At 43.7% G+C, this 15395-nt stretch overlaps 1 protein-coding gene across 1 annotated transcript in view; it reads left to right on the top strand.

The window, feature by feature from the left end:
* The window catches only part of MAP4K5 (mitogen-activated protein kinase kinase kinase kinase 5), a 61233-nt gene that overhangs the window by 39891 nt on the left and 5947 nt on the right, over positions 1-15395 (top strand). Inside the window, exons 9-28 of the mRNA XM_085060914.1 lie at positions 168-299; positions 874-936; positions 1397-1478; positions 2435-2551; positions 2674-2752; positions 3341-3399; positions 3804-3865; positions 6310-6354; positions 7288-7330; positions 7887-8097; positions 8582-8679; positions 8781-8822; positions 9546-9630; positions 9753-9832; positions 11127-11187; positions 11696-11810; positions 11959-12017; positions 13366-13469; positions 13854-14031; positions 15248-15316. Coding sequence (XP_084917040.1) covers positions 168-299; positions 874-936; positions 1397-1478; positions 2435-2551; positions 2674-2752; positions 3341-3399; positions 3804-3865; positions 6310-6354; positions 7288-7330; positions 7887-8097; positions 8582-8679; positions 8781-8822; positions 9546-9630; positions 9753-9832; positions 11127-11187; positions 11696-11810; positions 11959-12017; positions 13366-13469; positions 13854-14031; positions 15248-15316 — 1784 coding nt within the window. The remainder of the gene's footprint in view (positions 1-167; positions 300-873; positions 937-1396; positions 1479-2434; positions 2552-2673; positions 2753-3340; positions 3400-3803; positions 3866-6309; positions 6355-7287; positions 7331-7886; positions 8098-8581; positions 8680-8780; positions 8823-9545; positions 9631-9752; positions 9833-11126; positions 11188-11695; positions 11811-11958; positions 12018-13365; positions 13470-13853; positions 14032-15247; positions 15317-15395) is intronic.

The raw sequence follows: 15395 nt of genomic DNA, 5'->3' as shown, positions 1-15395 counted from the left end.
TGCTGCTGGAGAGGGAGGGCTGAGATTATCTGGTCATTAACTCATTCCCTGGGAATGCTGAGCCTGCTGCTGTTCCTAGAGGAACATCCCTGTTCCTGAGGACACATCTGGGTGGATTCCTTTTTGGGAATGGGGGTTGTGTGCAGAGGTGACAGTTTGTTTCCCAGGATGGCCCCCGAGGTGGCAGCGGTGGAGAAGAACGGCGGCTACAACCAGCTGTGCGACATCTGGGCTGTGGGCATCACTGCCATCGAGCTGGCAGAGCTCCAGCCACCCATGTTCGACCTCCACCCCATGAGGTTGGTGTTTTATTACCTCCAGGACCTTCCTGGATCCCAGCAGGACCTGGCAGGATTCAGCTGAAGAACTAGAAACTCACAGCAAGATTGCTTCACCGAATTCTGTTTTCATGGCTGTCTTTAAGGTGTCAGTCTGGAGTTAAAGTTTTGCATTTGGAATGGAAATTGTCACCAAAATCTTGACGTTTAAAAATGTTTGGTGGCACCTGGGATAGTGGAAGGTGTCCCTGTCCAAGGCAGGGGGTTGGAGCGAGATGGGCTTTGAGGTCACTGCAAACCCAAATCATTCTGGGATTCCAGGATCAAGACTCTGATTAAGAACAGATTTACTGGTGATAGTAAAGCACTAGAGAAGCCATAGCCTAATGTTTAACAGGATTATATATGTGGCACTAAAAATACTTAATTGAAAGATAAAATCAACAGCTTCCCTGTATCTGTCCTTTAACACAGTGCAGACTCCAATCCAATTTCACCAGTTTGATTCTCACCATAAAGTGTTAAAGTATTTAGATTTTAGAATGAAATTAATTTTTTTAACCTTATTATATCATTATTCTATCTTTCCTTCTAGGGCTCTGTTTTTAATGTCAAAAAGTAATTTTCAACCACCAAAGCTAAAGGAAAAAGCAAAATGGTAGGTGAAAGTCTTCTCTTTGTTCCATATTTTGTTGGTTCCAGGTGGTCTTTAAGGTCCTTTCCAACCCAAACCATTCCATGATTCTATGATTTTACAGATAAAGGGAAAAATATTTGTTTTAATTGGAGAAAAGCCCTTCTTTGGTGCTATTTGGATGTTCTAGGAAGAAAAATCTTCATCCTTTCCCCTTAATTCCTGTCAGAGGGACAGGTGATGGTTTTATCCTTTCCTGGTTTCTTTCCCCTGTGATAAATTCCTGGTGCCATGCTTGGTTTATTCTCTCCACCAAAATGTTTTCCATGCAAGTTCCATGAATCAAATGTGGTTTTTTCCCTATTTTGTGAGATACCTGGACAACATTTTTATTTATCCCACCCTCTTGTAATCTGTTTAGTGACTGTCTTAAAATCCATAACACCTTAAAAAATTAAACATAAACCCTCTTTTTTTCTTCAAGGTCAGCAACATTCCATAATTTTGTCAAAATAGCACTTACAAAAAACCCAAAGAAGAGACCGACAGCAGACAGACTTCTCTCTGTAAGTGATTTGGGACATTTGGTGACCTCAGGAAGGGATCTGTTGATTGAAAATGAGCAACAGATTGATAGGAAACCAAAGGGGAACCATTTTCTTTAATCTTACAACGCAGGGGGTGAAGTCTGAAGGAAAGAGACCTTGGTCAGCTGTTAGCAAGTGGGTTTTGTTCAGTATTTTTACACAATTTTACACAATTTTTGGTAGATAGAATGATAGCCAATGATAGAAATTGGCTTCATGTTCTCAGCCTTGGCCTTCCTGCAAGAAGGAAGCTGCATAGAAGTTGGACTTTCCTAACTCCCAAAAAATTCCAGCAGATGTATCCCTGCTTTCCCAGGCTCTGAACTACTGATGTGAAAAACGAAGTTCAAGTGAAATTATTTGTTTGACTTCATTTTAATTCCCAGTTTACAAGTGGCCCAGAGTGTGATGTTACCATGTTTATGATAATTATTAGAAAGTCCAACCTTGAAGGAATCATTACAATAACAGCTGAGCCTCCAGAAATCAGAAAAAAAAACCCAATATTAAATGTTTCTGATTGAAAGTTTCCTATTAATTGCAGCTCAAAACTTGTTTTTTTGTGCTCTTTCCTGTGGTTACAGCACAGCTTTGTGGGGCAGCCTGGTCTGTCGAGGTCTTTAGCAGTTGAGCTCTTGGACAAAGTCAAAAAGCTCTGCTTTCCCAAGCTCTGAACTACTGGTGTGAAAAACAAAGTTCAAGTGAAATTATTTGTTTGACTCAAATTTAATTCCCAGTTTACAAGTGGCCCAGAGTGTGATGTTTCCAAGTTTATGTTATTAGAAAGTTCAGCCATGGAGGAATCATTAAAACAGCAGCTGAGCCTCCAGAAAGCAGAAAAAAAATCAGTAACTATATTAAATGTTTCTGATTGAAAGTTTCCTATTAATTGCAGCTCAAAACTTCTTTTTTTGTGCTCTCTCCTGTGGTTACAGCACAGCTTTGTGGGGCAGCCTGGTCTGTCGAGGTCTTTAGCAGTTGAGCTCTTGGACAAAGTCAATAACCCCGAGAACCACACCCACTACGGGGAAGTGGACGACGACGATTTTGAGGTGAGAACATCTTTTCTCCTCTGCTTTTTGTTCAAATTACAGTTCTAATTCCATTTTTGGCTCCTTGTCCCTGTGGGTTTGGCTGTGGCTCTTGCCTCACCTGTGCCATTGCACCCCTGCAGCCTCACTCCGTTATTCGCCACACCATCCGCTCCACCAACAGGAACATCAGGGCAGAGAGAACAGCATCAGAAATCAACTGTGAGTTCCTGCTCTGCTTTCCCCCTTTTTTTGGGTGGTTATTTGCCTCTGGAGGACATCAGTGTTTCCCAAAAACCTTTTCCCATATGGACACAAACCCAGGCAAAACATCACTTCCATGGGAATCTTCCATAAGAATTATTCAAAACTAAAATTAACTTAAAATCAACCAATTCCTCAGATGGATCAAAGCTGAAATGTTGAGGGCAGAAATGGTTTTATCTGCAGGTTTGGTCAAAAGTCTTTAGTAGCACCAACACTGGCAGCTCCTCTGCACCACATGCATCACACTTTGGGAAATTTGCTCTTCAAGAGCCTCTTTCTCCTCTTTCACATGCATTTCAAAGTGACAAGTGGTTAAATAGTTACGTTTCTGTGACTTGGTATTTGCTTTTGGCCTTTCTTGTGGGTTTCGTGTTTGCAAATTCAAGGGTTCAGACATTGAGGCTGAGACTGAAGTGCTGCTCGTTTGAGAGGCAAATTCACAATATTTAGATCTGTCCCTACCTGCATTTCACTGTAGTGAGCACTGAAAGGGCCCCAGGGCAAGATTGTGTGTATTAATTATAAAAATATAATGTTTTGTAGTTGATAAGCTGCAGTTTGAACCTCCTCTACGGAAAGAAACAGAAGCTCGGGATGAAATGGTAAGGAAAAGTTTGGGTTTTTCTTTAGTTATTAAACTCACAGCACCTTCAATATTTTGTGGTTCAACCCTTAGCAGCTTGCTGGAAAAATATCTTTTAAGTTCCCTAAGTGATCCTTGTTGGAGTTTTCACTATAAATTTTTGTTTTACTTATTGCCACTTGATCTATACATTACACCATTTCCAGGTGCTGCTTTCAAATCTAAGAGGAAGAAAATAGCTTATCAATAATTACTTTATAGACTGTAAGATGTTATTTCTCTTTGGAATTTGATTTTCCTGCTTAGGGATCATTCTGCATGGCTGGGGAATCCCCCAGGCCTCTTTGTGTGTGGTGGAGAAGGTATTTTAAAATACTTCAGTTTGACAAGGGGGGTTAAAAATGACAATTTGTGCATTTTCAGGTTGTGGCAGCTGGCAACGACTTTGCTTCACATTGGAACCCTTTTGTTGATGGAAGCAGCAAGTAAGTACAGATAAAACCAGCTTTTATTTCTGTGACTGCATATGAAACTGAAAGAAAAATGAGTTATGGTGGAAAAATCAAACCATAAGCCCTGATCCACTGTAATATTCATAAATTAAGGAGATGTTACCCAGTGTGGAGTCCTCCTTCTGCAGCTGGTTGGTCAATTCTCTTGGAGAGTGACTTTTAATCTCATTTAACCACCAGCAGCAGCTTGTTTGAAGTTTGTAGGTGGGAGGTGAAGTGTAAATGCACGAGCAGGACAGTGACATAAGAGCCACAGCGAATTTCCTGCAGCAGAGCCGAGTTCAGGATCCTGCTCTGGCCTCACACTTCTCTTCTGAGCCCTGGCTGTGGTTGTGACATCCTGTGACAAAGGCTCTGCACAGCCCTGAGCTCGAGAAAGGGAAGGAGAAACCAGTTCTGAATGTTAAATGTTACCAAGCTCGGTGACACTGCACAACTCCTGCTGTGGGTCTGATCAGTGTCATTTATAACTCAGCCCTGGAGTGTTCTGGGGGGAAATGTTCTAGGGGAAGATGTGTTTGGAGCTGGTTTCCATGGGATAAAGCAGGCCTGAAGTACAGGAGCACAACTCTCTCCAAGTTAGGACTGAATTTTTTAGGTGTGTACCTTGGTTTTGCTGCAAAAGAGTGGATTCTGCCTTTAAAGGCAATCCCTGGATTTGCAGTGAGGAGTGTGGAGGTTCAGATGTAGGGAAAGATGGTATCTGGGCTCAAATAATTGCTCAGCTCAGAGAGCCTGTTTCCCATCTGAATTTGGAACTGAGCAGCAGACAGTGAATTTCTTTGGCTTTTTTTTTTCTGCAGATAAAAGTCTTGCATAAGCTGTCAGCTGACATTACAGCCCCCTGGAAAGCTTGGTGGAGATTGCCAGGATTTGAGTCTTTTTTCAGCATCCTGGTTTTCCTGTTCCCAGTCTCACTGTAGCAGGAATTTGGGGGGCTCTGGGCTCTGTTTTCCTCCCCTCCCTCTGCCTGGGTTTGTTTGTGTGACCCTGCTGAGCTGCACATGGAAGCCTTGCTGGGAGTGCTGGATTTTCTGCAGACAGCTGGAATCTGTGGGGTCGAGGAGCAGGGAGGGAGGGAGGGAGGGAGGGAAACTCCTCCTGGCAGAGGGAATCAGGGATTTGATCCTTTCCTGTGGCTCTGTCTGTGCCAGGCTGTGCTGAAGCTGCAGCAAACAATCCCAGGGTTATAAATCATGAAATAGGTATGGATTCAGTGTTGGAAAGAGGGCAGGCAGAGCAGTTGGGGATGGTGGATCCGTGCTGCTCACTTGGAAACCACTTCCAGTTGGAAAGATAAACAGGAAATGCATAACTCCTCTGTCCCAGCAGTTCTGAGTAATCCCTGGATGTCCAGAGAGGATGTGTGCTGGGGGGTCCTTGCTTTTCATTCCCTGTGGCTTTTATCAGAGTGAATGGTGAGGGATGTCTTTGATTTAGGAATTACTTGACTGGAAAGGGGAATACCAGAAGGTGACCAAACTGATTCCTTGGTTTTCTCACTGTAGCATTTGAAAATGACTTTTGTATAAATGTTCTGCATCACAGAGGTGATTTTTATTGATGGTTTTCATAGAATCCCAGAATAGTTTGGGTAGGAAGGGAGTTTAAAGTCCATCCAATTCCACCCCCCTGCCACCTTCCACTATCCCAGTTTGCTCCAAGTCCCATCCAGCCTGGCCTGGGACATTTCCAGGGATCCAGGGGCAGCTCCAGAGCTTCTCTGGGCAACAAGAGCCTTTCAGAAAGAAAGACTTTTTCTTTTTAAACTTTTTAATAGTTCCTGCTGACAACCGTCTGCTGCTTTCCCTCAAAAATGATTTGCAGGGAAATTTCACATTAATCCAAGTTTGGCTGGGTTTCCCTGGTCATTGCCCTTTAAAGACACAGCTTGAAAATTGCCATTTTGCAAAATTTTATCAGGGTTTTTTTTTTCCTTCGAGGTTATATTTTCAGTGCTGCTTTGATCCTCTAGTCACAATTTCTTTTTTTGTTGTCCCTGGAGTAGCTTTGAAACAAAAATTCCCACTGTAGTGGGAAACAGTCTGGGTCTTTTGTGCATATGTATAAATAAGGAAACTTCCCTTTAAAGGCTTTTCTCCATTTGTCTCCCCATAACTTCCTCTGTTCTTTTTTTCTCTTTTTACATTGTACTCTTGTTAGACATTTCAATAATATTTGAAAAAGCAGGTAGGGAAATGAAAGCTGATGGTGTGGAAGAGAAATCCAGTGATTTTTAGAGGGTACGGGCAAGGAAAGGACCTTGCAGGGTGGAAAAGGGCTTAGTGCAGAGAAATATTTGTTTTGGAAAGGGCTGGGAGGTGCTCATTGTGAAACTCAGTGACATCAGGGATGGGTTGAGTTGCACGTGTCGACCTCAGAGCAGAGCTCTTAATTTTATAAACATTCTGCCTTAGGGGACTGCTCACAAAATTTGGAGATGGCAGTGAAGATGTTGAAGAGTGAGTGGATCTCCTTCCTGTCCAGTTGCTCTGCTCCAAAAGCTCTTCCCTCCCAGTGCTGCAGGAGGCTTTGCCACTCACCATTGAGGGAGGGTTGGCTGCTCTCCCAGGCCTAACCTCGCTTGGCTCCTTCCCTGATCCTCAGGACAAATCCCAAAGCTCTGCTTTCTCCCCTGCTCTCCTTCCTGAGTTCTCTCAGAGTCCCTGTGGAAGTGCCTAATGCTTAAAAGCAGATTTTATGTTGGTGAATCCATCAGCCATGAGTGAGGCCTGGTAGTGACAGGGTGTGCAGATAATCCTGCACAGCTCTGGTGTCCCAATGGTTGTGTGATCCAGAAGAAAGGCTGCAAACTGGAATCCCAGAATGGTTTGGGTTGGAAAGGACCTTAAAGCCCATCCAGTGCCACCCCTGCCATGGCAGGGACACCTTCCACTGTCCCAGGTTGCTCCAAGCCCTGTCCAACCTGGCCTTGGACACTTCCAGGGATGCAGGGGCAGCACAGCTTCTCTGGGCACTCTGTGCCAGGGCCTCCCCACCCTCACAGCCAAGAATTCCTTCCCAATATCCAACCTAAATCTGCCTTTTTCCAGCTTAAAACCATTCTCCCTTGTCCTGTCACTCCAGGCCCTTGGCCAAAGTCCCTCCAGCCTGAGATACAGTTCCCAAATGTATATTTATTTACAAACTCCAAATATCCTTCCCCACAGATTGCTCTGTAACAATAACATTGGCGTTTCTGAAAGGAGTTTATTAAAAACCAACACTTCTAATGAGATTAATGAGCTTCTCCCTTGCTCTTGGACTTGTAGTTTAACCCTGTGTGTGCAAATCTCTGCTCTGCCTTTTCTGTGCCTCTGGTTCATCTCATTTCCAGTTCTCAGGGAGTTCTGGGTTTGGTTTGACTCAGACAATTGCTGCTCTTTTCATTGCAGATCGACACTAAAGCGAGCTGGGCCACCCCCACTGCCTCCCAAGGTGAGAAATGTGGGATTTGAGGGGTTTAGCCAGGCTGGGAATGCCTCTTGTTCTGCATTTGGCCTGAGATGTTCCATCAGAGAGGAACCTCTGAAATGATTCTGCTGTCAGATGTCTTTATTTTCATGGAATCATGGAACATCCTGAGCTGGGAGGGATCCACAAGGATCATCCCAACTCCACACACCCCAACAATCCCACCCTGGGCATCCCTGGGAGCATTGTCCAAACACTCCTGGAACTCTGGGCTGTGCCCATTCCCTGGGGAGCCTGGGCAGTGCCCAGCACCCTCTGGGGGAAGAACTTTTCCCTGAAATCCAACCTAACTCTCCCCTGACACAGCTCCAGCCATTCCCTTGTGTCCTGTCCCTGCTCACCAGGGAGCTTTTTATCTTTCTTTTGGTGCCCAAAACCACACACACTTCTCAAAGGCTGATTTCTTAAATGTAGGAGCAGTCTGACTTGAATTCAACTTGTGTGAAGTTTCTTCTTCCCAGGTGCCATTCCCAATTCCTTCCATTTCCCAAATAACCTCTCCCTCTCTGGTTCCTTGCAGCCGAGGATGAACAGTTACCCCGAGGAACACCTCCCAGATGATGACAGATGCCAGACAATAAAACACTTCCCAGACTCACAGAACAGAGCCCCAGCAGCCCACAGGAGACAGAGTATCCCAGTCTGTGGGCCCCAGGCAGATTCCTGCCCCATGGGAATGACCAGCAGCATCAGCAGCCCTGGATTGCTCACAGCCAGATACAGCGACCTGGGTAAATGCCTTACCTGTCCTAAAGCTGGCTGGCACCCTGGAAGAGGAATTGCTTCCAGAGCCAGCTGTTCCCTGCAGATAAATGTTTTAAACAAGCTGATCACGAGGTGAAGTTTTCCTTTTTCCATGTGTGGTTCTCATTAGAGCCATGACCCATGGTGGGAATGTTCTTCCCGAAACAAGGACACTCAGCCAGTCAATCCCATTACTGTGTTGCCTGCAGGAACAGGAGCAAAACAATGAATGTGTGGGGAGGCCTTTGCCACAGCTTTATTCTCAGTGGAATTTGTCCCAGGGACTGTTTTTGGATAACGGGAAGTGTGTAACTCAGCAGGAATGGCTGTGCTGGGAAGGGTTCAGCTCCCTGAGATGTGGATGTGGAATGTCAGAGTTTACTCCTCCACTCCTGCTCAGCACAGGGGAGAAGAGATTTTCTATTTCACTGTGTCAGATAAGCTACAAACCATATCTGGGCTCCTTTTCAGGCAACGGGAATGGGATGCTGAGACACATTGAGGAGAATGCAGAAGGACCTGGGCAGATCCCTCAGCTGCCACGGAAAAAGGAGAAGAGAGATTTCCCTGTAGGTATTGGGACTCTGGGGCTGATGTCCCTGTCATGGCCTTGAGCTGGTTTTGTGCAAATGCACAGGAGGTGTTTTATGATCTTTCTTTCTTCCCACAGAAACCAGCAATCAATGGTTTGCCTCCAACTCCAAAGGTGCTGGTAAGAAATCCTTTGAGCAGTGGGAATTATGGAAAACCCCTCTCTGAGGTAGGGAAGATTTATGCTGGAATAAGGCAGCAGCTCATTTGGGGGGATTTTCTGCATCTCCTTCCAGCCAGTTACTTTTCCAGTGCTGAATCCACAATATTTATTTCCATTTTTTAAAAACTTGCTGTTTCTGTTCAGGAAGTTTTTAAAATCCATCATTCTGGATGTGAAGGGTTGGAGGCTTCCCTGGCTCTAAGAGTTGTGATCTCATGAGTTGTGATCTGCTTAGGAAGAGAAAAGGGAAAGGTGGTAGTGATGAGAGGGTGTTCCTGCCTGTTTTCCCTTCATGTGCACTTTATATGAGCACTCAATATGTTTAATATATTCAATATATAATATTCAATATGAATACAATTATAGAATAATTTTGGTTGGAAAAGCCCTCTAAGATCACTGAGTCCAACCATCCCCCAGCACTGCCAAGGTCACCACTGCCCCACGTCCCCAAGTGCCACATCCACATGGATTTTACATCCCTCCAGAGTATATTGTTCTCACCCAGTAGGTACCTAAAGTTGTTGATACCATTTTGATCCCTCTTTGCATTTTTGAATGTCCACAAATTCAAATGAAAAGGAGTGGAAGGCTGTTTGTGTTCAGCTGTGTGTGAGTGGCCAGGACATCAACTCTTTACATTCTAAATTCGTTTCAGGTTTCAGTTTTGGTGTCTTTCAGATGGGAGCCTGTTTTTCCAAAGTCTTTGATGGTTGTCCTTTGAAGATTAATTGTGCAACTTCATGGATACATCCAGATACTAAAGGTAAAGTTATGTTAGGTTTGGTGATGGGCTTGGGAAAGAAATCAATTTGTAAATTATTTTAGGTTTGCATTTGAAACCTGCCAAAGTGGGAGGGGAATAATCCCTTTCCCTGGACTTTTCAGATCAGTACATCATCTTTGGCACAGAAGAAGGGATCTACACTCTGAATTTGAATGAACTTCATGAAGCAACCATGGAACAGGTGAGTTCTGGTGGGTTGAACACCCAGAATAGATCTGGACACATTATGGAGCAATGAAGTTTGGCACTGGAGGGAAAAGGTGCATACCAGGCTCTGGAGCTTAAATGATTCCCATCAAAGCCAGTAATGAAAACCTGAAAATTCTTTCTTCCCTGACCAACCTGTATTTTTTTATTGCTTATTTAACACTGTTGACAAATCTTCTTTCTCCTTGGAGGACAATTCCCTGCCTTTCTCCCTCCATTCCATCCCCACTAGATGGCATATTGCAGCTCCTCAGATGCTACCAAAGCCTCAATTATTGAATTCAGCTGCTGTTGTTATCCCAAATAAACTTTTCCTGGGCTCTCCAACCCTTTCCAAAGCTATTCCATGCAATCATGGGTTTAAATCTGCTGTTTCAGAGGCAGGGATAGCAGCTGGATGTTCTTGGGATCTCATTCCTTGTGTGTTTTCCTAAATTATTTCATCTAACAGTCTTCTCTGGGCTTTTGTACATGATCTTTTATGTCCCACTGAAAGGTTGGCTGTGCCTGTGGTGGGTAAGGAGAACATTCAGTGCACTTCAAACAAAGTTTCCTTTTCCTTGAGAGCATTCTCAGCTGGCAGAGGTCAGGTGTGACCACCTCAAGCCACAGAGGTTTCTACCACACCACTTCTTCTCACGTTGCCTTTTATTCATTTGATGATTTCTCCCCTCCAGATGCACATTCTGAACTGTTTCTCCAACTCCTAATTCTGGTTGCATCTTCCAGAGTGCTTCCTGTCTGTCCAAGGCTAATATCTCCCAATTCCAGAAGTATATTTTTATTCCATTTGTTGTTTTTCAGTGGAAATACTGAATAAACCCAAAATTATTTTATTAAAAAACAAATTGCTGGGAGATACTGTGGGTTTATGTCCAGTTGGACCTTTTTTTTCTACAATATCTCCTATTTTCTTACTTCGTTCATGGAAGGGTCATACAGGAAAAAGTGTTAGGAATCATGGAATGGTTTGGGTTGGAAGGGAACATAAATCCCATCCAGTGCCACCCCTGCCATGGCAGGGACACCTTCCACTGTCCCAGGCTGCTCCAAGCCCTGTCCAACCCAGCCTGGAACATTTATTCCAATATTCCATGGTCTGTCCATGCAGGGCTAAGTAAGAATCCAAAATAGTAAATAAGCAAGAAATGGGATTTTCTCCAGTGGGGATCCCTGCAGGAATGGTGGTGGAGGTGGAGCAGGCAGAGAAGATAAAACCTAAAAATTCCTGTGTGTTTCTATTAATGGAATTAATTCCTTTTTTCCAGTTATTTCCCCGAAAGTGCACCTGGCTGTACGTTATCAACAACACCTTAATGTCCCTGTCAGGTGAGTATAAACAGAGGGGGAATTAGTGCAATTAAAAATAAAGAGGAACTTTTAAAGCCATGATTGAACACAATGGATTTTGATCAGCCTGGAGAAGGGAAGATCCAGGGAGAGCTCAGAGCTCCTTCCAGGGCCTAAAGGGACTCCAGGAGAGCTGGAGAGGGACTGGGGACAAGGGATGGAGGATTGTGCCTTTAAACATGCAGGATTTATATAACACTTAGCTTGATTTATAGACAAGAAAATATCCTGATGTTATTAACTGTTGTTTTATAATAACAGCCTTTTAAAAATGTTTGCATAAAACTGACTTTAATGAAATGAGCTCTGACCTTCCCTATATTCATTATTATTTTTTTATTTTGTTTTATTTTTCTTCATATCTGGATTTGACCTACCTGACACCTGTTTGTAGAAGGTAATTTTTCCATACCTACATTTTCCTGCACCTTGCAGTTCTCTGCTGGAGGAGCAGCTCAGATGTCAACTGTGCTTTTCTCTCTTACAGGGAAAACATTCCAGCTCTACTCCCATAATTTAATAGCATTGTTTGAACAAGCCAAAAAAACAGGATTAGCTGCTCATATCCAAACCCACAGATTCCCTGACAAAATATTACCAAGGTACAAATCTTTCACTTCTAGGCAACTATTAATAAGTGAAAAAAAAAACTATTAATAAGTGAAATAAATAGTATTAGTGCTGTTGAGCTGGTGCATGAAGGTCCCTGACATCTGTTGTTGATGCATTTTTTGGTGATTATTATTCCAGGAAATTTGCCTTAACCACCAAGATCCCTGACACAAAAGGATGCCACAAATGCTGTATAGGTGAGCAGACAAATTCAGCTTTGCCATTTATTTCCATGGCCATGGCATGACTGAAATGAATTTCTTTTTAATAAACTTAGAGTTAGTTCTTTGTTCAGAAAAAAGGCTGAGGGAATTGGGATGGTTCAGCCTGGAGAAGAGAAGCTCCTGGATGACCTAATTGAGGCATTTCAGAGCCTGAAGGAGCTACAGGAATGATGGAGAGAGACTTTTTACAAGGGACAGGACAAGGGGAAATGGTTTTCCACTGCCTGAGGGAAGAGATAGATGGGATATTGGGATGAAATTCTTCCCAGACCCCTGGCACATCCTTTTCCCGTGTCACCTTGGCTCAAGGTGTGACCCAGATCCAACTCCCAGCGAGCAGAACTTGAAAAGAGTATTTTCCACCAAGAAATGATCAGTAGGAATAAAAATTCGGGCAGCCTGGGGAGGGCAAAGCTATCAGTGCAGTTCAAAGTGCACAGAAAAGAGGTGAAATTCTGGATTTGTCTTTATCTTGAGCTGTGCAGAATGATTGTCCTTTCCAATCCTGGCCCTGGTGCTGTGTGAAATCAGAATCATGGAATTATTAAGGCTGGAAAAAGACTCTGAGATCATCCATCCATCCATCCATTCCCCCAGCACTGCCCAGCCCAGCACTAACCCACATCCCCAAGTGCCACATCTGCAAATTGTACCTTTCCACCCCTAAAAATGAATGTAAAGTTGCACACTTGGGAGATCCAAAGATCACTTGGATGAGTTCAGCTCATCCAAAGTGCCCACAACAGCCACATTTACAAGTAATTCCTGAAGCCAGGCTGGTCCTGTGTCCAGCTGAGCTTAAAAAACCCCCCCCAAACCCCCAAATCTAATGGATTTCATTATTTAATTTCATGATTTCAGGAGCTTCCTACCTTCTCTGCCTGGGAATTGTTTTATTTCAATCCCAGTCTGACTCCAAGCTCTCCCTCCTGGCTCCCACAGCCCCAGGGAGAGGCACTGCAGCTTTTCTGCCCACTCAGCCTGTGGCCTCTGAACTGAGACTCCAAGAATGCAACTGGGTGTTAATTAAAGCTGTAATTGAATTTATCTGGAATGTAGCACAATGTTAATCACCGTGGATGTTGGAATGGGAAGCCAGAGGGCAGCTAGTGGGAAATTGATGGATCAAGATGAGCTTTAAGGTTCCTTCCAAGCCTAATCATTCCATGATACCATTTTATAATGCTATTTCTTAATTTATTTGCAAAGATAGCTGTAGGGTTGGGTTGGGGTTTTTTTTTTGGTTTTTTTTCAAGTATGCATTGAACTTCCAGGACTTTAAAATTCCTGTTTTCTGGGGTTTTTTATATATTTTATATAGTACGAAATCCATACACAGGCCACAAGTACCTGTGTGGTGCATTGCAGTCTGGAATTGTTCTACTCCAGTGGTATGAGCCAATGCAGAAATTCATGTTAATAAAGGTAAGCATTTACTTCTAGTTCAGTTTAATAATTATGCAGTTGTTGAAATAACCTTTTCCAGAGTTTGTGATGGAAAGTACACCTCGGTCTGGTGCCATTTGTGGGTTGTGAGCACTTGAAAATCTGGCTGGACACATTTTGACTCACAAAATCTTGTGACTGAAGTAATTTAAGTAATATAAAAGTCATCTTAAGTGCTGGTTCAAGCCCAGCACTGGCAATAACAGACCATGATCCACCTCTGCCCAGCCTTCAAAAGCACTCTCAGCAGCAGTGAAAATTCTGTATATTTATACTTTGGGAATGTTGTTGCAGACTTATTTCAATGTAAAAGCAAATTTACAGAGGCAAATAATGCTCTGATGGTTTCTTTTTTTTCACCAGCACTTTGATTTCCCCCTGCCAAGCCCTCTGAATGTGTTTGAGATGCTGGTGATCCCAGAGCAGGAATATCCCATGGTGTGTGTGGCCATTTCCAAGGGCACAGAGCCAAACCAGGTGGTGCAGTTTGAGACAATCAACCTGAACTCTGCGTCCTCGTGGTTCACAGAGATCGGGGCAGGTGAGGCTTTGGGTCTCTGCAGCTGTTTGGTTCTCTGGGAATGTTGGATTATCCCTTCTTTGGGGTCATTTGGAAAGGCTTCAGGTTTGGCAGCTTCTCTGCCTGAAGCAGGTGGAAGTTAATCCAAGGTTGTCAGAGCCTGAGGGGAACCAGCAGGGAAAGCTGGAGAGGGACTTGGGACAAGGGATGGAGGGACAGGACACAAGGAATGGCTTCCCACTGCCAGAGGGCAGGGAGAGATGGGAGATTGGGAATGAGGAATTCCTGGCTGGGCTGGAATTCCCAGAGAAGCTGTGGCTGCCCCTGGATCCCTGGCAGTGTCCAAGGCCAGGCTGGACAGGGCTTGGAGCAACCTGGGACAGTGGAAGGTGTCCCTGCCATGGCAGGGGTTGGAATGGGATGAGATTTAAGATCCTTTCCAATCCCAGCTATTCTGTGATTCCATGATTTTCTGTGTTGTCCTGATCTTCCCACATCAGCACAAGCTGTCCTTATAAAACTTCACTTCAGACACACCTTTTAATTCTCTGAATTTCCTTAAACCCCAGTCAGACCCTACTGGTTTGGGTTCTCCTTTGTGGTTCCATTCTGTTTATTGGGATGCTGCTCTTTCCCTTCCTTTCCTGGGTAAAAACTCCCAGAAATGGATTCTTGTCCATCCTCCTGCCCTTGGGGGAGGTTTGTTATCTTCAGCAGCTCTTAAAAAGCAAAAATTTGGGTTATCTTCAAAACCTGGTTGATGTTTTGCAGCTGCTTTTCTCCACTGCCTTTGCTGGATGTACATTTTTACCTTTAAATATTGCTTTTTTAGCAGCTGTTTACTAACTTTGGTAGTAAAAACTAGAAAAAAAAAATCTATTAAACTAGTTTCTTATCATCACAATGATCTCTCCAGATGTGGATTTATGGGAAGAGAGTGAGTTTTTAGGAATTAAATTCCCTTGATGGTTTCTTTTGTTTATTATGATGCCTCTCTGTGGAGGAAGCTGTGCTGAACTGCAGCATAAAATGTATTTTATCCAGTAAAAGTTGTGTTTTCCTATTAAATACCTGCTTTAACAGAGAGGTTTGTCCTTCTCCCAGAGCATTCTGGCACCTTAGAGCCTTAAAAAAAATCAGTGAAACAAAGAGCACAGCGAAAAGAGCTCAAGAGAAGGGGAAGTGTTTTGATGGGATATAAAATAATCTTTTTTTTCTTTTTTTTTTTTTCCCCCAGGCAATCAGCAGTTGGATGCCATTCACGTGACACAGCTGGAAAGAGACACTGTCCTGGTCTGCCTGGACAGTGAGTAACCCAAAACTCTCTTGGATAACTCACTACACCTCGTGCAAAACTTGGGTTTTGCCACAGTTGTTGATTCTAA

Source organism: Lichenostomus cassidix, chromosome 5 (assembly GCF_008360975.1).
Source record: "Lichenostomus cassidix isolate B80296 chromosome 5, HeHo_3.0, whole genome shotgun sequence".
Classification (NCBI taxonomy): Eukaryota; Metazoa; Chordata; class Aves; order Passeriformes; family Meliphagidae; genus Lichenostomus; species Lichenostomus cassidix.
Note: the sequence above shows the minus strand (reverse complement) of the source record. Positions and strands in the feature narration are given on the sequence as shown.